Genomic DNA, 26,562 nt, shown 5'->3' on the forward strand with positions numbered 1-26,562 from the left:
CGTACGTACAGACCTATCCATGGTAAAATAATAACATTGATTGGGCATACACCCATGCCATGTGAGAAGCAGACAAGAACATCATACAAAGATATAATTGAAAGGGGTGATGAACAATGAGATAACTAATACTTCCACAACTTAAAACATATGTATGTCTTAATGAATTTTTATTTTTGAAACTATTAATTTTATGTATTCTATATTCAAAGCCAAAAATATGGCCTTCCTCTATTTCATAATTTATTTGAGGGACATAACCCACTGCATGTGGTTCATTATAACATAGGTTTTTAATCTAAACTTTATGTGAAAAGGGTGTCCAAAGTCAAAATAAAACATCATCACTTCCATTGTTACTCTCATCATAATCATGACCAACATTTTGTATAGGTTAAATGACATCCATGAATATGTTAACTGTCCTTTGATATTAGGAGTGATGGCCATACAGGTTTCCTACTCATACCCGTACATACAGGGCTGTTTTTGTAATTCATGTTTGTCATTTAGGCAATGGAGCTGGAGGTTACAAAACTTTCTTTTCTCATGAATAGTTAAAAACACATCATAATTATTTCCACAGAAACTCTCATATGACTAAACAAAAGTCTTCTTGTTGGTGGCTCATTGGTGAGACACATGAGCAGGCTGCTGATTGATTATCCTCAGTGGTTTGAAACTGTGGCCTGCAACAGGTCACACCGTATTGAGACCTGTAAAACTGAGCAACACATAGAGCTTTAATTATAAAAGCTTTATCGTAAAAAATAAGGATCTCTTAATTATGAAGTAAGACAATCTGGAATCCAAAATCACTCTCTTAACTGAATTAATAAGTCACGGAATGTAATGCTTGACACTGTGTGTGGTTCCTCCTCAGTAATGTAATGGCACACTTTGCCCACAGAGAGGCCCCATTGAACTAATTCTAAAATCAAGTAAAACTAGAACAGCTTTCCCCAGTCACCTGTCAGCGGCTCCATAAATAAAGCATAGTAAGCTGTATAACTCAGAACTACACAGTAACAGCTGAGGTGCATGTGTGAAACAAGTTTCCCTTTTATCTTCCATCTCTTTATCCTTTTTGTCTGCTCGTTCTCTCCAGGGAGGAGGGGACTGAAGGAAACACTGCTGCAGCATGACTCAAGCTAATAACTGCATTGCACCACTGTACTTTGGAAACACTAATCTCATGTAGACAAACATGAAAGCTATTTTGACACTGGTTGTTCCATTCTTATGTCACACTTTATACATTATTTACTCTACACATCATTTAATACATTCTCACTGCCCCTACACTGTGTTAAAAGAGAGTTTAAGAGAAGATTTCTATAAGAACATAAAATCAAAGCTTTGCATATCAAATCAAATATCCAAAGAACATTATTCTAATCATTGAGATCATCAATTTGTGGAAGTAAGAGACATTCATTAGTTTGCCCCAAGATATAATTAGGATGCACAAAACAGAATGTTACCAAATGTGACCAATGACTGGCAAATCTAATATGGCAATCAAAGCGGGTCAGCGTGATGCTCATATATCTAGTGTGCGACAAGTCTGACTTTATCTTAAAACTAAAACAACACACACCTCATTACGTTCCTTGTGACTCAAATGTGGGTTTTTGTCATATATGCTATTTTACCTTCACTAAGGGTGAATGAGAGATTTGGAATTGGTTCTATTCATGTTTTTGCTTTACGCTGCATCGTAGGATATTTACCTTGACATTGTTATTTTTATGTACTGATTTAAACCAATTGTAGTTTGAATTTTTCATAACTTTTCCATAATTTCCAAACTGTTGGTGTTTTAAAATGCTTCATCTTCATCTCTTTAGGAATCTATCATTCTATCACTGCTCAATTCTCACAACACATGCCATGACATGGTGTGACTTGTATGACTAGTATTAATGTATTTAAAAAACAAACAAAAAGAAAAGACAATGATTGCAGTCTTCTCTCAGTTAATATATCATGCAGGTTGTACATCAGTATACTATACATACAGTATGTAAATTCCAAGAAATGAAAGAGAAGATCATCTTATCTGTTGTGTGAGCACAAGCATTTCCTTTTTTTCCTTTTTTTTCAAAAGCACTAAAAAATATATATAGGTGTAACCAAATAGCAAAGAAGTACATTATGTACTGTCAGCAAAGCTGTCATGAGCGTGTGCTCTTGTTCATGGGTGCAAGGCCCTTTAAGAACTCCACATTCATGCAGTATATCACTGAGCATAGTGTATGCATAGTATAGCACTGTTTTATGTAAAGCACTTTTAATTGCCTTGTTGCTAAAGTGTGCTATGTAAAAAAAGCTGCCTTGCTCATGTGTGTATTTGTGAATGAAAGTGACACTCTTTTGGCATCAAAGTTGTGTTATGGTGGTATAGAGGTTGTCACAGCAGGGGACAAATGACCCTGTGGTGCAAGCACAAAAATGGAAGAATGTGTTGATCATAGCCGGCCTTACGACCACAACAGTGGTAGTAACCTGAGCAGGGGCCAGCCGTTGTGATAGCAGCCAGTGTTTGTGTTACATAATGTGTAGCCATTGAGCCAGTGGCATGTAGTATGTAATACCGAGGAAACCAATCTGAGTGAACAGAAGGAGGAGGAGGGTGTTGAGGCCATAAGGGCTGGAGAAGAAAGAATCATAATGGGAAATAAAGCGAGATGGGTTTTGTGACAAGAGAGCGGAAGATGAGGGGAAAAGTTTGTCTGATAATGATGATAGAAAATAACAAATAAAAACCTTGAAGATGTTCTTCACTGTGAACTCAAGGGGCTAGAGGATGGAGTCTTGAAGAAATAAAAATAACATTATCGTGCCTCCTGCAGTTGGATAAAAAAAGGGCAGCACAGGAAGAAAGGACAGTCATATTGGACCACAAAGTGGCATGCTTAGGTGTACTCTGTAATCCTAGTAACATTCAGGGATCACAGTTACAGCTTACTGGCCAATGCCTATCATTCCAGCATACCTGTTGATTAAAAGAGGGATCCTAGACTGTGGGAGGAATTTTGGACTCAGACTAACTGAGAGGGTGAGAAAGAGCGAGAGACATAGGAGGAGTAGAAAGATGAAGAGGGTGTATTTGGAAAAACTAAGTGACAGCTGAGGAGAGTGCAGGAAAGGTTTAAGGTGGTCGGGCTGACTGACAGATAAAAAAACGGTGGGATATTAACACTGTTGTGTAGTGGGAGAGAGGAGGGGCACACCGGAGAGAGGGAGAGGGTTGAAATGCCTTGTAGCTTCACATGTATCCACCAGCAGAACAGGAGAGAGGCAGAGAGAGAGAGAGATAGAGAGAGAGACATAGTTGGCACAAGAGTAGGAAAAGGGAGGGAAAGAGTTAAATGTGTGTCTCCTGGGGAGAAGCACATAGTCAATAACCAGGTGTCCAGTAAACATCTAGGAACCTTCTCTATAAAGCTGCTGTGCTACTGCATGGACCCACGGATCAAAGCAGAAACATCAGCTTCAATTCCAGTTTAATTATCAGTCTAGCAGAGTGGATATCATTGAGCTCCAGCATAAAACAGTAGCTGGTTGTAGTGGCAGGAGCTTGCCAGGAATTAAGTCTTTTGATGCTGAAAAGCGCCAAGACAAAGTGAGCAGAGATCAACCAACTAAACAGAAAATGACAGTAAGTGTTGCATTTTATTCCTGTGAGGAGGTATCCAGCTGTGAAGTGTTACATGCACATTTGTGCTGCAAAAAACAAACAGTCAATGGCAACACAACTATCAATTAATACAATTAATTCCTGTATAAGCCAGCGATTGGGGGTTTTAGGTATCATACTACAAGTGTGTTTTTCAGCTGCATGATGAGATGACATGCAGAAATGGCATGACACCTTTGACGGCTTTTTATTGCAAAATTACTGTGAGGCTGCAAAGGTTTGATAGACAATGTTGTTGAGAGGAATTTTAGCTTGTAATGTTAAGCACTCATACTGGACTTCAAATGTGGATGATGTTAGCTCATTAGCTCACAAAATCTTGAGAACTCTGACCTGAATAAAACTCAGCTGCAAGCTCAAAACGTCATAAAATGTATTCATTTCATTCCCGGCATGAGGGAAATGAACAGCAGCTAAAGAATGTTATTATGCGATAACCCTGACATGTGTTAACAACTCTGTGAATGAAACCTAACTTAGATTTGAATTTAAGAATATAGCACTGTGCTTTGAGTTCAAAACGATGAGGACAATTAAACTTAGATAAGGCCTTAGATTAGGATGGCCTCAAGGATGGCCGCCAGGCCCAAAGCTTCTCAATTTACTGTATTTATAATTATCATATTTTATATGTGTTATATTCTATCCCTATATTTCAACTCCCGCACTATTTTACGCCTTTGATTCCCATTTTCATTGTATTTGCTTCTTTTTTACATGTTTAACTGAGCAGTGTGCACACAACAACACAGAATTTGAAATTTAAAAATAAATATATTTTTTTCCCATGTTACCAGTTATTATAACGTGTACAGAGGTTGATACATTACTATTTATTACTATTTTATTTTAATTATTTTAAGGTTTCCTATAGAGTCCTCAATGTTGGAAAATTGTCTCAAATGCGGCGTTTTATCAGCATATGAGTCAAAATGTCAGTAAAGCTGACGTTCTGGAGATAAAAAATGAAGCTTAGGTGCACCAATTGAGCTGCTTCAATCTATACACAATTGATCTTAAAGTAGCCCGTCTTCTGCTCTGATTAAAATAGATCTGTCTTGGCAAAATCTGTGCCACTCAGCACTGTCAGACTGGTTGAAACCTGCAGTCTTTTTTTTGGCTGTACATCAGATCTATTTTGCAGTAGCTCATAATTGAGATCCAAATTTTTAGGCAGCTGTCAACAAAAAACTCCAAAATAAATCTAAAGTGTCATATATCACCATCAGAGATTGATTGGTGATCGGAAAATTTCACTGATCAAAATGAGGCTTATTATCTCAATCCAAACCAGAAAACATTATTGATAGTAGTGTAATAACCATCTAAAATGTACATGTGTTTGCAGGGATGTAACAGGTGTAAATCAATCCAAATCATAAGCGGTTGACCACTAAGCTCAGTCACGCAACATGGAAAAAACATGTTGTTTCTTTATCTTTTTTGTTAAGCTGTGTGTGGTAACTGTTTACAGCTTACTTATTTGCTGGGGTATGTTACTTCAAAGGTAGTCATCATGGATGTGAATGATAGTGGAAACTGAGTACAGTGCCAAATGTCCTGATCGCCCTGATAAGACATAACACTGACTACATCTAAAGTTCATTCCGTCTATAGGACAAAGCAGATCACGCCAGATCTAGAGAAAGTGATAACATATTACAATTTGATCCACAGATCTCTGACAGATGCACAATGGGCAATGGTGGAATGTAACAAATACACTTACTCTAGTACTGTACTTTTGCAATTTTAAGGTATTTCCCTCGACTTTACTTGAGTATTTTGGTGTATTTCTGGATGAATTTATTTGATAACTTTAGTGACTTCGAAGATTTAGATTATTAATACAAAATATAAATCAACTACTGAATTATGATGTTTTACTATAGATTAAGATATCCAGCAGTATTTAAAGTTTAAATTAGCTCCACCGTTACCAGCAGCAACAATATTGATGCTTACACATTGATGCAGTTAATAATTATAATCCAATAATATACTGTACAATATTCGGAAATGGGCTGTTGAGAATGAGTGCTTTTACTTTTGTTATTTTAAGTATTTTGATCCTAATACTTGTGTGCTTGTTACTTTTAACTACTTAAGTACGCTTTCGAATTAAGGACTTCTACTTGTAGCAAAGTATATCTACACAGTAATATTGCTTCTTTTCATTTTTTTAATAAAGATCTGAGTACTTCTTCGACCACCGGTACAGATGGTTCTCATTTTGAATGGGCAAGCAAAGAAATGAAGGAACTTTAAGAAAACAACACACCGTATTCGTGGTATACAAACTAATAACATGTATGAGATTAAAAGTTGCAAGGTCCTCGTTACGCAATGAGCAATGTAGCGGGTTCGGACTTCATTCTGTGAAGTTATCTTTCTTCAACATTAACACAAGCCAGTCAAGCTGTGGATCTTCTTTCACTTAGATGCCACAAAACCAATCATCATATGTAGGCATCATGCAATGACAGTGAATACAGATTTGTGTGTGTGTGTTTGTGTGTGTGTTCCTAGGCTGCAGCAGCTCAGGAACTTGACGAGCGATGTTTCCTGTCGGCGCAGTCCTTGCCCAGTCTGAAGGTATCCGAACACTTCCAGGTGGTAAAGCTCCTGGGAGAGGGATCCTATGGAAAGGTCATGTTAGCTGTGCACAGAAAGAGAGGTTAGTACTCAAGACTTAAGGTCAAAGGTCATGATCAATTCAATAAAATCAGTCTGCAAGAGTGTATGCAATTACCAATACAATTTCCTAATGCTAATATATGTAAAATTAAGAGTTTGGATTATGCTTTTAAACTCCTTCTTCCCAATTCGAAAGGGGTGAAAGGCTAAAGCTCCACTGCAGCACATTCACCTCATTTTTTACTAATTAAGAAACGACACAGGTTGTGCAGGGTCAGCACTGCAGTAACGTGAGGACAGATCTGTCTTTTCAATGGTGTTCACTTCTTGTGCTTCTGTTGTCGTGATAAAGTGCTTTGGGACATTCTCTGAGATAGGGTTGCCGCAACTGGGGTGTAGCTGTGTAACAGAGTCGCCCCAAAGGAGAAGTTATATTTGTTCACAGTGTCAGTGATGTACAAACTCGCATTCCATCACTGATGACAGCTTTCTGACTAAAGCTGATTAGATGTTGAAGTATTCAACAAACATTGTATTTCCTTCGTCTCCTTCAGGAACCCCAATGGCTCTGAAGTTTTTCCCTCGTCAGTCTACCTCCCTCACCTCTTTCCTGCGTGAATACAATCTCTCCCTTTCTTACTGCACCCATCCGTCTCTGACACGGGCCCTTGGAATCTTCTTTTCCACACCATCCTACTATGTCTTTGCCCAGCAAGCTGGTCTATATGGTGATCTCTACAATGTCATTGTGTCCGAGGTCAGTGCCTGCATATTATTATTAGTATTTTCAGCCTAATATACCTGTTCTTGCAAAATGTAGAAAAGAGTGTTTCAGCAGAAAAAAAGCGTGCATGAATGTTTGGTTGGGTTGCAACCCCTAGATTTACATCTTACTAATTTACATCCATCCATTAGCAACACCTGTTAAAAGCCTCAAAGGTATCATACCTTACGTCTGCAGTGTGGCTTTTTTGTAGAGATGTCGTGGAAAATGTAAGTGCTGACCCTGCTCTTTTGAGCTCTCATTTCTGTCAACAAAAACTTGAGACATGCTTGATAAAGGCTTCCAGCTCACCCTTGTCTGTGTTTGTGTCACTGCCAGTAACATAATAGACCACCGATAAGAATAAGGGCACCCTGCTCTCATGGCAGTACATGAAGTAAAACACGGTTTTGGTGTCAACAACCATTTTGGTGACGCAGGTTGTGTTTATCTTTGTGCCAACAATGTTCTGACCAGACCTCAACTCATTTTCACCCGTCATCTAACATGTATTGCTGTAACAAGTTATTACAGTTTGTTTTTCTGTTGTTAAGGCACTGATCCAGACTGTTTTTCTGTTTCAGGTTGGGGTGGATGAAGAGTGTGTCCAGAGATTGATGTCCCAGCTGAGCGGGGCCGTTACACATCTCCACTCCCTGGGCTTTGTCCACCGTGACATCAAACCTGAGAACATCTTCCTGTGTGACAGTTCCTGTCGCTGGGTCAAACTTGGGGACTTTGGCCTTGCAAGGGCCATCGGCTCCACCGTTCGCGCCGTCTGGTACGAGTCCCCCTTCTGCACTCCTGAGGTGGAACCTGCCAAGAAGGCTCAAAAGGAGTGGAATGGGACCGAGGAGGAGATGGAGGAGATTTGGATAACAGTGGAGCCCTGTATTGACAGCTGGGCCCTTGGTATACTCGTCTATTGCCTCTTGACTAGCTGCTTCCCTTGGGAGGAGAGCACCCACGATGACCGCGGCTACCGTAGATTCAAGGAGTGGTTTGATCGAGAGGATGAAAAGGAGGAGAAGATGAGGGATGGGGAGTGTAGAGGTGAGGAGGAAATGGACAGTTACACAATCATGAAGGAGAGCCAGAGGGACAACCCTCCACCCTCACAGTTTGAGGGCCTCAGCCCGCTAGTGATGACTCTTTTTAAGGAGCTTCTCCACCCCGTGCCCAAACACAGAGGGAGCCCCGAGGAGATCCTGAGCTACCTGGGAGGGCCATGGCTGACGGAGACAGAGATTGAGGAGAAGAAGAAGGCAGATGAGGCAGAGAGGGAGGCCAGAAAATTAAGGGAGGGAGGAGGTGTAGAAGAAGAGCTGTTAAGGGAAGGAAGAGGGGAGAGATAAGCTTTGTCTTTGTAAAATAATTTAAGATGGGTTTTAATGACTATAATGTATTTGAAAAACATTGCTACAATGTATTTTTGTGTATGATTATCAATTTAAACAAATACAAATGTGTGTTCTATAAGGTGCTATATTTTCATATTTTTCATAAATATCCTTATTAAAGTTATCACTTCGATTGTATATATTCCAATGTGTGTGTTTACATGTATGTATGTGTGCCTTAATGAAAGAAGTCAATAGATATATAGATGGTGTGATGTTGATGAAACTGCAAGCTGCATTATAGTGTCTTAAAAAATCTGTATTGCAATTGTTGTAAAATAAACTCCTTGCATTTAACTTCTCATGAGAAACAGTTTATGAATTACACATACAGTGTCATATGAAGTCATGTCAATTTAGATGGTGCACACTTACAATGTGTCTATTCTTACACAGTTAAGATAACTTGTATTTTAGAATAGTACTTCATAGTTTACATACAATTCTAAATCTGGAGTTGAGCGTCTGAAAACACCAAAACACTGCACTGTAAGGATAACTTGTCTACTATTGTTGTCACTTTGAGCCTCCACCCAAGCTGACATCAGGGTCCCTGATCTTCAGAGACTACAATATCAGTGTTTCTGAAAACAGAAGGGGATCAGGAGTTACTTAGTCCTGAAAATAAAAACAAATGTAATAACGTGACAATAAATTAACTGAACCTAATATAGAATTTACTAATGCTTTCTAAATGTGACACAACAAGCAATACATATTGTCTTGAAAGGTTACAAATAAATCAGACACATTATGTTGGTGCATGTCCTCCAACATTACCTGCTTGTTCTTTAATCAACACTCCCAGAGGATGCAGCTCAGAAACATTTATCAATGACTTACAAACTGCCCTTTACTGATTATGTAGCAACATGCATAGCTATAAACCAGACAACCAATTTTTAAAACAGTTTAACTTCTTAGTGATGAGTTCATAATAAAACAAAGAATTCATTCATCAATCATTGACAACTTATAATACCTTTATAACGGACTCTAGAAAATGTACCTATGGAAAGCAGGCACATCTTTGACGTGGTGAAGCAACAGGTGCTGCAGAACAGATGAATCTAAAATTGGACTGAACAATACAGCCTGATAGTCATACCAGCGTGATCTTCTTCCAAGTTTACATGATGCAAACCTCAGGCATACTACAGTACCTGCAGCAGGAGACATGTGATGTTTATCCCCATTTAAACTAAAAGACCTTCATTATGGTATATTATACTTGGATACATAATTGACGTGTTGACAGTAGAACAAACCTCACATTAAATCTGCTCACACTACAGCTTAACCTCGGTGCTGTTGGTTGTCCTACATCTGTCACAAGGGACATTTACTGGATGAAAAATTACCAGCATTCCCGTTGCAGTGCCGCCCAAAGAATGCACCGGCACTGCTTATAGCCACTTTGCACACTTGTACCATTACTGAATTATGCCATGATGTTAATAACAACTGTCTACCAATGTGGATGAAAAGAACTTAACAGCATGAAAATAATAAATTGCACCTTCAAAATGAACTTATATTAGACAGAGTGTTTACTTTCACTGCAATAATTAAACGTGAAATCTAGAACTGCATAGATGAATCAATTAGTTGTCAACTAGGAAATCAATCACCAGGTATTTTGATAATCAATTAATCAATTTGAGTCATTTTTTTAATGAAAAAGTCACAATTCTTTGATTCCAGCTTCTGGAATATTGATATTTTCCAGTTTCTTCACTCCTCTATGACAGTAAACTGAATATATTTGAGTTTTGGACAGCAAAGGACATTAGAAGATATTATCGTGGGCTTTGGGAAACAATGATCTTTCACTAATTTTCTGACATTGTATAGACCAAACAACTAATCGATTCTTTTGAAAAACTCATCCACACATTTATTGATAATGAAAATAATCGTTTGTTGCAGCTCTAGTAAATTTGCATCACAGGAAATTAACTTTACTTGCACATTGTATTGTGCACAATATCTCAGTCCCAAGTTGGAGTGTGTCCCTGTTGGTAGCAAGCTGCTAATGTGAAGGGTGGCCGTGTGTGTACGTCAGTAGGGCCTGTGCTAACCCCTGCTAAGGGCCACTCCAGATGGCCTTATAAATAGACCCCACACCCATCTATTTACACACTGTGCAAATCATCACCTCCCTCTGACTATCTGTACTCCACAGCCATCCAAATGCAAAAGTCAGGGTGCTTTGGTGCCTGCAGGCCTGTAACAGCACAATCTGATGGAACACTGTGACCCATCTTACCTGTTAACTCCCTTGTCTCTGCTCTCTTTTTATCCCCAACCTTCTTGCTGATTACTTTCCACTTGCGTTTCTTCCTCTCATGTCACTTAGGCCTTGTGTTTCTCTTTTATGTTTGCCATATTTTGTGCAATTGTGACTCCCTTTAATTTATTCCCTCCATTCTCATCTCAGATCACTGGTAACATGAACAAGAATTACTTCTTTAGCTGGGTCTTGTAATGTGTGTTTAATTACACTTGGTGCACTTGGTATCTCCGTTAGTAACGCCTGTTGCTGTAGATACGCTGTATTCCGGGAAACAGAGGACACAAGGCTCATGTGACACTTGGTGGAGGGTTAATAGAGGACCACAGACTGACAAATGGAAACACATGTTGCAGACCATGGAGACAATAGAGTGCCAACACAAAGATGCTGATCAAGGTGCAAATCTGCTCGAGGCCCATGAGGATAGATAGCAGAGGTGATGAAAACAGGAGAAATAAGGACAGCTAATGCATGCAGATACTTAGTAAAAATCCAACAGCAATGTCAGGGAGCTGGAGCTCATTTTACTTTAAGTCGCGTTTGTACTTCCAAGTCACGACAGACCTTTAAACATCCGTCAAGACGGAAGACACACTTGCAAATCTAGAAACCCGAGAACATCGGATTTAGATTTGTAATGTCAGCAAAATTTAGATTTCATGCTACCAGTATCAAATGAAGCTCACCTTCGTACAAATATTTAAACTTTGTGAAGGCATGGTGTCACAATCACTGCCTTTCAAGCATCCTCAACATTTACATGTTACATCTCATGTGCAGTAAGTTCCCACGTTTCTGTCTTTGGAAAGAGATTTTCACAGGACACATGGATGAAGAATGAAGAAACCACCAGCTGGAAATGGATGTAGGGTGTAACAGATATTTAGATGGATATCTGACAAAAGATGTCACATGTCATGAAAGTGATAAGTGCAAAAGCAGACACCGATATAAGAGCCGGATTGATGGGCAGAGTGGAGCAAATAAATGGGACTGTGTGGGAATCTATATGGCCAAATGTCTGAAATGTATCCCTGCAGAAGTAACTAACACTTGGCTCATCATCCCCCAGCTTTCTCTGTCACCTGGCTGCTTGTTAAGGTTCAGCTACTTTAAATACATGAACAGGATCGAGAATGATGATACTGATTCACTTAAGAAGCCTCAAATTCACACTTTTGCACTGTTTGAAGCACTAGATGAGCAACACTGGACTGTGTGTGTGTGTGTGTGTGTAAGAGAGAAGTGGAGAGAAGTAGAGTGAGAATGGAGTGTTGGGGTGAAAAGGAGATCGGTGGGAGGGTATGTATTGCAGTGCTGGCATGCCTCTTGCATTACCGTCTAACTAATAAACAAGTTTAGAGATTATCATGTGTTTACTATCTGGCATGTTTGCCTCTTAACTATTCTGCCTCGCTTTCTGGATCCCTAACCACCTGCTCCTTTACACTCTTTCTTCTCTTTCTGCCTCTCTCAGCTCATGCTGGAGCAGCGTTGGCAGAGTGGCAGGTTGATGTGTTCAAAGGATTGATTGTTCCTCTTGGCTCCTTTCCTCCTCTCTTTTGCTTACATGGTCGCCATCTGTCAAGCTGTCATCGACCTCGCCCGTTGACCTTGTTAGGGCCACCCCACAGGCTCATCCTGGTGTCCCTGTAGCCCCGATATGTCAAGGGGATGATGAGTGTCTCCCTCTTGATCTAACAAAGCCTACTGTAGGGTGAGAGCCAGTGAGAGTTGTGACTTCAGGGGAACGTGTAATAATATTTATATTAGTCAAGTCCATGCAGAGTCAAGTTTCCCTCCCAGTGCGGCTGCAGCGGTCACAGACTCTGAGACAAAAGGTCAGGAACTGTGGCCTTAACAGTCATTTCATATTTACACAGATAGCTACTAAATAAACTAATTTAAATTATTTGTTCTCATATTCTATCCTATTATTATTTCATGTACATTGTTGTCCTGTCATTTCATATATATTCTGTATGTGTGTCTGATATTTTGCAGCTGCAACACTGGGATTTCCCATTTTTTGGGGATCAATCAAAATCTATCTCTCTATCTCTCTATCTATCTATCTATCTCTCTATCTATCTATCTATCTGTCTATCTATCTATAAGTAAGGAATTGTTGGTCAGAAAAGACACATTTTTATTAATATATTCAAACGCAAACATAAAATGTGCAAAATATGTAGATTCTTTAGATTACTTTTCTTCTTCTTTATAACGGTTGTTGTTTAACATTATATGTATTCATGCAAGATTTAATTTGTTTTTCTTACTGATGCTGGGCAAAGTTGTCATTTGCAAGTAACTCTGCCACATCTATTTCTAAATGTGGTACAGCTACTTGCAAAATGAAACTAGACTAGAAATAGTCTCCAAAAACTATGAAGCAGAGCAGATGAGACCATCTTATTGTGGAATGGATCACAAACTTTTAGAAAGATTCCACATGATGATGCGTTGTTGTTGTTGTTGTTTTTAAATAGGTCAGCAGTAGCAAATACGTTTGCAGAAAAATGTAAAGTTATAACTTTTATGTAATGACTTTTAGTGCTCACAAATGTCTTATTGAAGGCATCACCTGTTTATGCACAGTATTCCAAAGCCCCTCAGGAATAAAAGTATAAAAACTGATGCCAAAACTCACAGCTACGACAGTGTCTTTTCAATAGAGTCTGTAAATGCAGATGATTGCCTCACATACAACTCATCTTCTCTGACTGGTGTTTTAAAGGCTTCCCCGGGAAGATTGGGTTTCTTAAAATCAGAACAAACCCAGCAGGATTCCTTTATTTCTATGACAATAAATTAAACCAAGGCTGCAACAAATGGTATTACAATTAATTTGTTTGTATTTGCATATTTGAACAATAGTTTACCCTATTAAATGTCCTAATAATAATAATAATAATAACAATAACATTAGTAATAATAAAACATGCCCTCCACAACTTACTTGAGCCTATGGTCACCTCTTTAAATATTTTCTTTTCTTTCACCAAAAGTCCCAACCAACAACAAACTACAACATCTGGTGTTTTTGCTTAATAAATGACAATTAATCAATTCATATTTTAGGATTTTTTTATTGACTGACTTATTAATCAATCAACTCATTGTTCCAGAACTAAAATTAACAAAGTGTGGTTTCCATGGAGAATTTAAATCATCCAAGTTCAGTCGACAACGGGGAGAGGAATTGCATTTTTAAAGCACAGGACTGCCAATGATTATTACAGCAGAGATAACCTGGGCCTGGCTCATGTAATGACATTAACTGTACTGTCAGTTAAGTAACTTTTTATGACTGACCCCTCAAAGGATTATTTGTGGAGACCAAAACCTATTTTGTGCGTGTAGTGCTCCACCTGTTGGTTATATTAAGTGGTGCAAAAGTCAAATTTGAGGCCAACTGTGGTTGGGTGCCTTTGCTAGTAATTAGTGTCTTTCACTTGCTTTATTATTTAATTTTCTCCATTAATATGAGACCTAATCCAAGCATATTCAAGAAAAAAGGTATGTAGCAGATGTGTTCAGACAAGACTGTGTCAAAATAAACACGGTAAGTCATATATTTAATTAGGTGTCTACAATGACTTTGAGTATACACTTTTGGCTTTGTTTGTTAATCAGACACTAGAAACAGGGCTATGGAACTATCTATCTAATAAAATGTGTGTGTGAACCAAAGAAGAAAAACTCTTCACATGAAACACAAATCAGACTGAGGTTGCGTGATGCATCTATTTACCAGATTGGGCCAGGAAGAAAATGTTAAAAGCAAGAAAACTGTGATGGTTTGGAGGACATGGGGAGGAGGAGGAGAAGGAGGAGGGAGGAGGACAGGGAAGGAGGGGAAAGAAGAAAAGACAAAAGATTCATAAAACTAAACTAAAGCAGTTCTGGACGACAGCAAAAGTTGTAAGTACGAGTTAATTATGCTTCTTTTTCACCTGATTTTAACTCATATTATAGCAAATACACAGAGGAGCATCTGCACATCACACATTTCACATCAGTTATTAAGGGTAGGATATTTCCTATTGATAGGATGTAAACATGTCAGGGAAGAGTGAAAGCTCTGCTGATTTACATAAAAATTAATATTTTACAGTGATGCAAGGTGTGGTTGCATGCAGAGTTCAATAGGTAAAAGCAGTGTAAAACATGCCACTCTCACAAACAGATCAACAGAGGCATGCAGAAAGTTTAACCAGGACAATGCAGCGTTTTAAAATCAGTAATTGCAAATGTGTGACTCTGGGATTATTGGAGCAGAAAAATGCAAAACTGTCAATGATCCGGGTGCTTTGTGATTGTTGTACAGTAGGAAAGCAGTAATATGTTCTATGAAAAGAAAGCTGGAAAAGAATGTGCCGCTGTACCAGAGGAGGGGCGGAGGGGCTCTCAAATAGGTCACAAAAAAACACATTCTTTTGAGAGAACTCACGTCTTGGACTCCAAAGTTACACTGACACATCACGAGAGGAATGATGCAGGGCCGGAGAGGGAAGGAGAAAGAGTGAGGGCCAGACAAATAACTCAATTCAAGAGGTAGAAACTTGATAAAGTGTTAATTAAAACTTGTTTTCACAGTTGTTTCTCTGCTACTTTATCTAATTGTTGACAAGCAGTCCAAAGCATACATAACAAAAACTGTAGAGCAGATTATTCCAATGCAAAATGACATCCGGCACTCCTCTATAACGATGACAACTTATTCAAAACACAGCACTACTCTCTGTGATTTTAGCTGGAGCAAAACCTAGTGAAAACATTACAGCGACCTGGGAGCATTTATATGCAAGGAGATTAAAGGAAACATGAACAGCAACAAAAATCCTGAGTGCGGATATTGAACAGTTCCACTCTGTGAAATCCTCCTGACTCTTTTCCTCTTCGGTTTCCTCCAGCTCGTAAAAACTCACCCTCTTACAAGCTGAAGGAATGGGCAGTCTTCCAGTGGTCCTGCTCCTCTGCAGTTTCCACGGTAACGCTGCCAAACAGAACACACAAATCATCATGTTTAATTACGGTTGAGTCGCTGTGTGTTTGTTTTTATGCTGCGAAACACTCCCCTCATGTGGTTTCTGTTCCACAGCATTCAGAGCTGTTGCCCAAGCCCAGCAGCCCGGTAATGCTCTTCGCCTCATAAGCCTTTTTAGTTACGTTGCATGCATCTGTGAGTCATTGCAATGGGTCAGTGCTGAGATGTGTTTCCAAGCTGATTGAGTTTTCTCTCCTTGTTTCTAGAGAGCACTGACACTCCCTTGCCAGCCAGTGAGTGACAGCAGATTGGAGATGACCTCTAACCTGCCGCTTATATAAGACCCCCGTGAACTAAAAGCCTATTGTGCTTCTTCTTGTCAGTGTGATTGATACATTTGAAATATGTCTCGTCTCTTCCGTCTCTGCAGACTGTAGGGAGGAGATGTATCCTTGCACCAGGATGTACTCGGTTCACCGGCCCATCAAGAGATGTATTGGTTCTCTTTGTCTCTACAGGTGGTCTGCAATCTTTCTACCTAACACCAGTTCTAATTTAGCAATTGGGAATTAGTACTTGGTCCCTTTACTAAAGCAAAAGCAGTGACACCAAAATACAAAACTACTCCATGACAAGTAAAAGGCCTGCCTTCATAATTTCAATTTCATCAAGTCTCTGCTATAGCATTGAATATTCATGCCTAAATAAGCAACAATCAAAGATTAATTTCAGAAAAAAAAAACACATACACAGTTTTAATTTATCATTAAGACTGTGTAGGAGAGGTTTGATAAAATTTAACACAACTCTGCCAGCTGAACTGTCATCAGATTTGTGATTCCAAAATCTTGCATAAAATTAATCAAAATCTTCTCATTACAAGAAACTGATTGAACAAATAATTTCAGGGCCTTTTAGTCAAAGCATATTAGCATTATCAGCAAAGTGTACTTACTTAAGTATCAGTGCTTGTTCTGCAGCAGAATAGCTCCTGTATGTGTTTTGATTGGTTGTTACATGCTAGATGTGATTATTAGATTAATAAAACTGATGTATAAATTGAGAAGCAGCATTTTAATGTTGTAGTTGGTCCAGGTGGGGCAAACATTTAAAAAGTCAATGCAATTCTCACAGTAACTACAGAAATCAGATAAATGTAATGGAGTAAAAGTATAAAGATGCAGAAAATTTGAAAAAGTACTACTTGAGTTGTACTTTTTAAAGTAAATGTACTGTAACAATCCACCCCTAGTAACTGTTGTTGCACTTCGTCACACCCAGTCAAACTATCACTTTAGCTCTTTTACAATACTCACGATGTTAATGTTTTCTCCTACTTCCGACGCAGCCTTCCTCGTGTCTACGTGATCAACAATGAGATCTGCATGAGGACGGTGTGCCAACAGGATGAGTATCTGATAGGTGAGATACTCACGACTGGAATGCTCTGTAAAAGATTCCTAAACTGGACAAATTAATTTCCATTTCATCCTTCAAAACCATCATATCATCCATGCTCACAGACATATGCAGTTGATTCTCTACATGATTTTTCCAGCTAACCATTTGAATGGTTTCTCCCTCTCTTACTCGCCCATGTACCTGTGCCCTTCTCTCGTTATGTGTTTACTGTTGTCTGTGTGGTATTTCAAATTGTATTTTATGTCATTTCTAAACTGTACGTAATTCTTATATATTTTTATAGCCCTCTTTCCCTAAATCGCTTTGACAATTGTCAGGCTGCAATTGTAAATAAGAACCTGTTCTTAATGACTTGCGCCTGTAAAAATGAAGGTGAAAAAAAAAAAATACTCTACATGTTAAACAAACTATTTGGCTACTATATGGCTACTATACTATATGGCTATTTACGTGATCGTGCATTTACAGAAATGATCCTCCTGTGTCTTTTGCACATTACAGCGGAACTGTGCAGAGAGTTGTCTGGGTGGCCCAGGCGTGTTGAGAGGTCATCTAATAGGAAACGCTGTCGTAATCGCCGTAGCAACCCGAAAACCTGGGCAAACAAGGCCTGATGGGGCCCTGAATGGCGATGTGACCACCTTTGAGGATGGAGCCTCAAGCCAGAAACTTCCTCAAATAAAAACAGCCCATAACACCATAAATCAACCACTCGACACCTGTGGGCCTTGCTTTTCTCTTTCATGCATACGCAAAATTGTGCTGAGTCAAATCTATGTTTATGTATTAGTCTTTTGTGTGTGAATTATTAAAGTTCATTTCATGTGTTTCTTGACACAGACCATGTCTTCCATGGTTTACAATCCATGAAAAGGTACTGTAGTAATGGGCATATAGCAGCACTGAGTCATGTCATTGAACAAAGAAAGCCCCACTCTATGTACTCAGACAATCCAGTATTATGTGCACTTATGTATAAAAAAAATATAACTACATTTCTTTGAGAGTTATTTCTTTATTAATTTATTCTTTTTCACTCCGTTTACTCAGGAGGAAAAAAACAACAAAGTGTCATTGTCACCTAGTGATATCTTTGTTTTTCTTTGCAATATATTTCCATAATCATATACAGTTTTAATAAGTAACATTTGGGAGAGATGCATATTATTTAAACAGTAAACAAACACTGACCGACATTGTTTAGGGATTTACACTCACACAGTCTGTGTTCCAGTCAAAATCCATCGTCACATGTGCGTGTGATACCAGTGCAACATAAGCCATCTCTCTGTACATGACAACATCACAACAAAACACTGCATCAAACACGGACTAGCTTGGTCCCACATTGCATTTGCCTGCATCAAAATACCATTAACATTACATCTTAACATGGAATTGAAGTTCACAGGTAAAACCCAGTTGGTACAATACAACGTGCTGTGTGATTGAGGTCTGCGACCTGTCCACCTTCTCAAAAAAAGAAGCAAGCAGATGAATGTCTCCTCAAACTAACTGAACAGTGCAGAAACACAGACCTATTCATCGAGGAGGAGAGAGGTTGTGACCTAAATGACTCACCAGTCGCAGCTTTAACAGCTGGGCTGAGTAGAGATGACATAACATGGACTAAATCATCTTGGTTTCCCCCTTGAGGCAAAGATAAAAGCATTTGATGCCTCTTTCTTTCGCTAACACCCTATCACATCAAAACATTCCTAACTCCCTGTCTCTTTTAACTGCTTTACAGTTAAAACAAATGCACACCATGCCAGGGACCCTTCCCCTGTGAAATATGTGTTCAGCAGCTGCAACTCAGTTTGAAATGTCCTCTCAAATTTATGTCATAGATCCACTAGAGAGCGCTAGAGAGCACAACTAGTCTGTAAATCAGCTTCTTTCAAGTAAAATCATTGTGTGGTAAACTTCACCTTAATGTAACTCAATTATTTGAACAATCCCTGCGTTAAATGCAGACTTTACGCATTATTAACTACATAGACAGAGTTGACTGCCAGTCAGTGCATATAGTCAGTCCCACTGCTTGGGACTTGAGAGATCAAATAAGCTACAGTACATACAGGTGACAACACCAATGACAATAATTACAAACTACAGACAATATATACATTTAAAATAAATATTCTCTGTACAGAAATTCATACATTATATTTAATTAGAATTCATCAATCAGATGTATCTGATTATGTCTCCCTTGCTCATATTTCTATTGTGTATACTCTACGACAGAAATCAGCAAAAAAAAACATTAAGACGAGGACAAAAAGGACAGAAGCTGAATTCAAACGAGAAAATGGAAACTAGAGAGCTAGATTGGATATACGGAAGGAGAGAGGGAAGAGGATCCCCACGTAGGATGGGGGGTGGAGAGTGTAATGGCCTTACATAGTTGTAAATCTTTCTAATTTAGACTGGATTATGAGGTAAGGGTGTATCGCTGGCCAAGAGCAAAGGCCATGAGGGACTAAAATAAAATAAAACAAACTAGCACAGGGGGTTACCCTGCTTGGCAGGGAGAGATACGGGACCCCATAACGGGGGAAAACAAAAGTTGCTAAATGTGCTGCATTGTTTACAGAGAGAAGTGGGTACAAAATTGAATCCCTCCTCACTTCGTGGATACGGAGTCAAAGTCTCCCCACAGGTCCGAGCTGGCTGTGGTGGTGGTGTTGGAGGGAGCTGCTGAGTTAGAGTTACTGGTGTCCAGATCTAGCAAAAAACCTGGTGATTATAAAAAAAACAACAGAAACATAATGCACCACTGAAAAGGTAACAAAAAACATAGATTTCTGATGTGACTGTTGGTTTCTTATCAGTCTAAGAAGCCGGTAACTTTAGGCAGGATTACAAGAAATGTAAAAATCTTTATGTTACAATCGTACCCACTATGATGTCTGAAAATTATATTTTGCTAAAGGTGAAGTTCACCCAAATAACAAACAAACATCCAGTACTTTCCCACTCACCCTAATTGTACGTAGCCATGCAGATTTAGTAATATATGCTGAGGTTTTGAGATTTCTAAAACCTCTAAACCATCTTTCATTACCAAAACACAATGGAAGTGAATGGGGCTTCATTTGTGCAACCATTGAAAACTCAAAAGCAATGAGTCTTCCAACAAATGGTCTCTTATTTACTCTGGGTAAATCCCACTAATTTTTTTCTTATCAGTTTTGTTGGGGGCTATATCTTTGGTACGAGGAGTTTCAATGAAAATTGTTTGAGAGGTCTGGATTTTCCTGAGAAACTGGGACATCATTTTTTGAAAAGACAAATTGTGTTTTTTAATGCTTTGAGCACCACAACCAAACGTTCATTCACCTTCATTGTATTCTAATGAATCACCAAGCTTCAGCATATGAAACCGAAACTGTGTGCATGACTAAACACGCGTGTAGTGCGTGGAAATTTTTTTTAGTTTTGTGAGATAAACTAGTGTGATTTTCAGTTTAAAAGCGTCTTTGCTACAGAGGGTCAGGGAGGACAGTGGCAACAAAGGAAAATGGACTGGAGTCTATTGGTCATAGTTTTGGTTACTATTCCTACAGGTCAGCATAACATTGCACTCACCACTTTCATTGTAAAGACTGTTGAAACAAGTGCTCCCCTGGAAACAGCTTTACAACAGTCCCCAATGGGGCAAAGGAAATACAAGCTTTCAACAACGAAAAACTTTCTTCTGCTTTATATTGACTATTAACAGGAACTGTTAAACTATGACTTCTGAGGTCACACTCCATGTCCCACTGTGAATGAAACAGCTGCACCAATCCAGAACAACCTGCAGGTTGAACACGGATGTAAAGCTGCAATGCAATGGGTTATTAGTGTAATTATGTTAAACGTTTAGCCTTCCAAAAAAACTGATTTTTACAATTAAGTTAAGACTGAGTTCAGATTGGGGTGAGCTGCCTCTACAGTAACAGAGGCGAGGACAATGCCATGCTGACTGATAGATATGTTGACCAAAAGAATAAACATCAGCCTCCAAATTTTGATTTCTCATGATCATGGGAAATCATTTTTTGATGCGTTATGTGTCAACATAACACAATGACAAAAGATGAATTCCACTTGAATGAATCCCACACACACACACACACACACACACACACACACACACACACACACACACACACACACACACACACACACACACACACACACACACACACACACACACACACACACACACACACACACACACACACACACACACACACACACACACACACACACACACACACACACACACACACACACACACAACTTTCTTGTGATTATGGAATAATTAATGTGGGATATACAGCTTCTTATGTGGAGATTATGATGTATTTATTTCCAGATTATGAGAAGACACAACGCATGACAGACTGTAGGTACATGACCTCGTCGGCTTTCTGTACTGTACTGTTAGAATTACCCACCGGTGTCACTTCCTCCTGCAGATGGTTGTGTGTTGTGATTGGAAGATCTGGACGAAGGAGGTGGGGCTAACTTGCCCCCAGGAGGAGGTGGAAGAAGCCCAAATCCACCTGAACTCTGCGGGCGGGACCTGTCCTTCTTCTTTGATTGCTGGAAAAGATATAATTAGAAGAACCCAAAACTCAGTTGAGTGTGTGGGTTTACACAAGTACCCAGATTCTTTGTAAAAATCCCAGAGAAAACATACTAAAAGAGATTTAAGTTAAATAAGTAGTATACATTTGGTGGTTCAATCGTAACCAACCTTATAAACATCAAATTGAATGAAAGTAAGGTTACCCCGATATTGAGAGTAATAGTCTGTCCTTCTTTGAAGCCTAGGTCCAGTTTAGGGGTGGTGTCTGGAGCCTGCTCCTGCTTCTTAAATTCATCTTCCTGTTTCACCCACCTGCAGAAGATGAGGAGCGATAGAAAAGGCAAAAGTATTACTAGATAGTTAAATAAACCAGAATATATAAATTCACTACTTAATTAGTTATCATCTGTGACACACTATGAAGCAGCTGCATACTTAAAGTGGTCTTGAAGTGCAACATTGAAGTCAAAGGAATCGCCTCTGTCTCCAAACCCAATGCCTATGAACGCACTTCGGCCTGTGAGAGGAATGAACACAAGGGTTAGGGTTTTGTAAGAGATTCGCGAAGTAGTGCCCACAAAAGCACACTAAACCTGGGAGTTTCTCACAATAATCTGTACACTACAATAAACAGTTTCACATCTCTGCTCTGGATCATCCCTGTTCAAACATGTTCTAAATTATGAGCACATTTACAAAATATTTACAGCTTAGCAACAAACAGTTTACCCACCGTTGTCATCCTGGATGCGGAGCACAAAGTAACGGCTTGAGTCACTAACTGTTTCCACTGTGATGCCGGGGTACTCGACCACCGGTGCTTGGGCAAACAGCTCCCCTGTAGAACAAAATAAATATGCTCATTATCTTTTTGGCAAAATGGTCCAGTGGAAATTTGGATCATGAAGAGATACTAAAAGAACTCAACTAAATTTAAAATAGGGAAAGACAGTAAACATTTGGCTTATGCTGAGCAAGACGGATCCAACTTCTAGTATTCAGATCATATTAAAAAAAAGGGACAATATGAAGTATAATCCGAGGACAACAACCATGCCAAGCCCTAAACAGCACAGACAGAAAGAGATTATCAGCCTGTTTGCTTAAAAATAAACTGCATGCTTGGACGTGGGCTAGGTCACCTTGGAATAGATGAGTAACAGAGAGGGGGATGGCGAACACAGTGAAATGATTTACAACAGCGACAGTGCCAGTAAACAATGTTACTGTTCTGTCTGCTTTTCTCTCACCAGAGATTTTGTCTTCCAATTTCACGTAGGCCACTTTGCCCCGGGCTGTCACACGCATGCGTCCTGTCCAGTCGGGAGCATCCAGCTTCCAATCGGCAGCCCTGGGACACAAACACACACACACACGCAGGCAGTCAAGGAGATGTAGTGTAATGTAGGTAAGTTGGTGACAGCGGATCTTTGAGACCGATAATGACACGCATTGGAAGAACAGGCAAGAAAAACAGGAGATTTGTGTTTTGGGTGCACGTGTCTGTTATGATTCGTCCAAAACTGAGATTCACTATAACTCTATTTTGGGCTATTTTCTATGTGAACAGACTGTGACTAAGGCATCGGACCTAAGGCTGAAATATTACATCATCAACATCACCCTTACTCATTGTACGTATGGTCACTGGTTAACCAATCATGTGTCTCATAGGACTCTGGCCTAAGCTACTGTTCGGTTGGTGTGATGTCTACTCAGATGCAGCTGGAGCACCAGCCAATGAAAAAGGGCGTAAACAAGTCCATGTCAACCTTTTCAACAACACAACAGCTCTCCTCCATGATAACTCAAAACAGATACAGATGTCTGTCAGGACAACACTGTCTTTCAGTTTGATTACCCATGGTCATGCTTAACCTTTGTCATCAAACAGCATCAACCCTGCTGAAGTGTCCTTGAGCAAGGCTTTTTTCCAGCTCCAGGGATGCTGCTGAGTCTCTAAAGATAAATAAAATGACATTACCTAGAAAGCTGTCCTATAAAATCACTTTGAATCAGTGTAAGCATTATTTTTGCTGATGTGCCATTGGACGACAGCATATTAACTTACAGGAATATAACCCATCCATCCCAGTCTCTGTTCAGAGGGCTAACGCAGTGCAGGTATAACCGTACGTATTTCCCATGATGACCTTGTAAATCATACAATAACAAGCAGCACAAAAACCGCCGTTACTTGAGCCTGCGTGATTAGGGGATGAGCTCGGTAGGTAGGTCGCCGAGGCAACGAGTCCTAACGGCTGCACCTCGCGGATGCTGGGCCAGAAATCTTGCCGTCAGGCCGCTGCTCCCCCTCACCTGATAGCCCGGTTGGAAGCTCTCGGTGGGATTCGGTAAACGTTGACTTCAGGTTTGACACAGAGGACCGCCTCGTACTCGGACTGACCGTCGGCCGCCATCTTGACTTTTACTCGGTGCACGCCGCCGTTGGTGGTGACGGTGAGTGGCGTGTCCGACCGTGCGGCGTTAAAGCTGCGTGACCGTAATAGACGGTGTATTTGCGCACAAACTGACGAACCAGCTTCACTGCTACAGTTTCAGTGATGATGACCGTAAAGGGATATTCCACTAATTATACACACAAAGTTATTATACTCAACATGGAATGTACAAAAGTACTTCTGAAAATGCATCAACTTAAATAATATATCTTACATGATATCACATGAGTAGTTTGGCTAGGGCTTGTAGACTGTACAGCAAACTTATATTATAAACTGGGGCATGGAGTTTAAAAGAAGTGAGCATTTACCATACAAGAAGTGTTAACTTGTATTAGGAGCTAACATTTAGGATATCTCTACCTCAATTGCTTCAATTTGAATCATTTACGTTTTTGTTTATTTATCTCTCCCGTATCTTTATGAAAGTGTAATATTTTGTCACAATCGTTCACTTTTAATTTGCAGTCAGTCCAATGCTCTACAATTATTACTACTAGCAGTTATCTGGATACACCACCAGCTAGCGGAAGTTCTATAATAATTTATGAAAAGCTAACATTAGCTTGAATAACATTAGTTAACATCAACAACACAAGACATAATTATCGCATTTGTTTATTTCACATGACCATATTGCTACAGAAACAGCAAGCAGCAGCTACCCAACGTTGCAAGCCTTGTCACAACTTTTCTCAGTTTTTCTCATTCTCAGTAAAAGCAGTTGTAGTGATGGACCAACACCAACATGTCTAACACCAGATCACAGGTCGCAGGTATTTTTCACAGTCCAAGAAGCTTGAAGGCATCTCTTAAATCTTCTGTTTCAAAAGGCTGAGAAAGAAGAAAAGAAAGAAAGAAAGAAAAGTAGGAAGGAAGAAAACATATAATTATTCGAATTTTTAAACAAATCTTGATTGGTTTGATTGAAGAAAGACATGCAGTAGGCTATAGTAAGTCTTCTACCTGGAGGATGCGGTTGAGTTTTCTGGCAAGGCGAACAGAGTTTGGGTGTAGCTCTTCCCAGGGCTTGAAGTTGCTTTGCTTACGATCCACAAAGGTCTGCCAGCAGTAAAAGAAGTCTGAAGAGAGAGAAAAAAATGATCATTGTTTACATCCAGAAAGCGACCAAAATAAGGAAAACAATGTTGTTGTTTTTTAGTGGAATCTGGCTTGTTTGATCTCAATTAGTTTCTTGCTCTACAATCATATACACATCATCTCTACCACATATGCACCAGTTTATGCCTCCACCTTTGTAACTCATGACTGTGATTTGCACGCCAGCTTTTTTCAGCATTCTTAGGCCATCTCTTTCAGGGCTGTTCTCCATGTCACAGAAGTAAAGGCGAGAGACAAAAATCCTTAGGCGAAGGTTTGGCGTCTGGCTGAGGAACTGGGACAGTCTGATGGAGCAGTTGGCACAAGGAGACCAGGAGCAGAACCAAGTGATGGAGTAACTGAGCCTCCTCTCTCCAGTACCTCCGCATCCCCACAAGCCAGGGCACAAGGCTCCAAGGTAGCGCAGGAACAGCAGCTATGGAGAATAAAAAAAATAACAGAGATAAAAATCATCCCATACTTTTAATTGTTATTTTCTGCCTTTCCCCTATCTTGAGCCACATAACTTACCTCTACATGGCAGCCATTGCGATTGCGAAGGTGTCCAAAGTCAAAGGATAAGGAGTCTGGCCCCACTCGCCTCTTCACTACAAAGCAGAGATATGTCTCATGCCGACCCCTTGCCCAGCGCATGTTTTTGTAATGGTAGATGAACTTTTTTCGGGGCAAAAGCACACTGAGACACAGGGATAAAAGGTGTCCTTTTTATTAGGTTATGACATGTGGCCACAGTACATCCTACCTTAAGAATATTTAAACTGTTTTTTGAATGTATCAGTCAACATTTGATCAGTAATAATGCCATTCTCGAAAGCTTTGCTGTTCTGTAAACAGAATTTGTTGGTGACAGGATCTCAATAGTATTCAGTAATTATGCCTGGCAAGTATATGAGACCAATTCTGTAAAGAAACTCATTAAATTACCATTAGAACTTATTACTTATTATTAGTCTGATAACTCACACTGAATTCAAGTTTGATTCCCAATTATCACAATAAACTCATGTAAAACGTGTGGTTAACCAAATGTGAGTCATCGACTAACATTCACTGCTTTTTCTCACTCTCAGTTTCACAACTTTTAGCGAAACTAAAGGTCTTCATCATTCATTAATACTGAAACCTTAATTAATGATGCTCAAAGGGGATATATTGTCATAATTATTTAAACAGAATTTC

At 39.4% G+C, this 26,562-nt stretch overlaps 4 protein-coding genes across 5 annotated transcripts in view; 2 read left to right on the forward strand and 2 right to left on the reverse strand.

Moving 5' to 3' along the window:
• Nucleotides 1-3,309: 3,309 nt before the first annotated feature.
• Nucleotides 3,310-8,800, forward strand: sbk3 (SH3 domain binding kinase family, member 3). Its single transcript, XM_034874285.1, has 4 exons — nt 3,310-3,664; nt 6,233-6,380; nt 6,895-7,097; nt 7,688-8,800. Exons 1-4 carry the CDS (start codon nt 3,659-3,661, stop codon nt 8,456-8,458), a joined length of 1,128 nt encoding a protein of 375 aa, XP_034730176.1. The 5' UTR covers nt 3,310-3,658; the 3' UTR covers nt 8,459-8,800.
• Nucleotides 8,801-14,603: 5,803 nt separating this feature from the next.
• mfap5 (microfibril associated protein 5) lies at nt 14,604-18,110 on the forward strand. 2 transcript variants are annotated; one of them, XM_034874377.1, is made up of 8 exons: nt 14,670-14,726; nt 14,920-14,950; nt 15,719-15,795; nt 15,907-15,939; nt 16,059-16,085; nt 16,223-16,310; nt 17,141-17,214; nt 17,716-18,110. In XM_034874377.1, the coding sequence occupies exons 3-8, from the start codon at nt 15,753-15,755 to the stop codon at nt 17,826-17,828; spliced, it is 378 nt and encodes a 125-aa protein (XP_034730268.1). In that variant the 5' UTR covers nt 14,670-14,726; nt 14,920-14,950; nt 15,719-15,752; the 3' UTR covers nt 17,829-18,110. The 2 variants fall into 2 exon arrangements, with proteins under 2 accessions (XP_034730267.1, XP_034730268.1); XM_034874376.1 differs by lacking the exon at nt 14,920-14,950 and having other exon boundaries at nt 14,604-14,726.
• A 251-nt stretch (nt 18,111-18,361) lies between these two features.
• Nucleotides 18,362-24,370, reverse strand: LOC117946282 (adaptin ear-binding coat-associated protein 1-like). The gene is made up of 7 exons (XM_034874334.1): nt 24,119-24,370; nt 23,050-23,150; nt 22,533-22,637; nt 22,235-22,316; nt 22,003-22,111; nt 21,666-21,813; nt 18,362-19,956 (listed from the first exon to the last, which is right to left on the reverse strand). Exons 1-7 carry the CDS (start codon nt 24,217-24,219, stop codon nt 19,844-19,846), a joined length of 759 nt encoding a protein of 252 aa, XP_034730225.1. The 5' UTR covers nt 24,220-24,370; the 3' UTR covers nt 18,362-19,843.
• A 530-nt stretch (nt 24,371-24,900) lies between these two features.
• Nucleotides 24,901-26,562, reverse strand: part of aicda (activation-induced cytidine deaminase) — a 1,948-nt gene continuing 286 nt past the window's right edge. Inside the window, exons 2-5 of the mRNA XM_034874353.1 lie at nt 25,894-26,059; nt 25,516-25,798; nt 25,228-25,343; nt 24,901-25,095 (exon numbers count right to left, since the gene is read on the reverse strand). Of these exons, the coding sequence (XP_034730244.1) occupies nt 25,045-25,095; nt 25,228-25,343; nt 25,516-25,798; nt 25,894-26,059 (616 nt within the window). The 3' untranslated portion in view covers nt 24,901-25,044. The remainder of the gene's footprint in view (nt 25,096-25,227; nt 25,344-25,515; nt 25,799-25,893; nt 26,060-26,562) is intronic.

Source organism: Etheostoma cragini, chromosome 6, assembly GCF_013103735.1.
Source record: "Etheostoma cragini isolate CJK2018 chromosome 6, CSU_Ecrag_1.0, whole genome shotgun sequence".
Lineage (NCBI taxonomy): Eukaryota > Metazoa > Chordata > Actinopteri > Perciformes > Percidae > Etheostoma > Etheostoma cragini.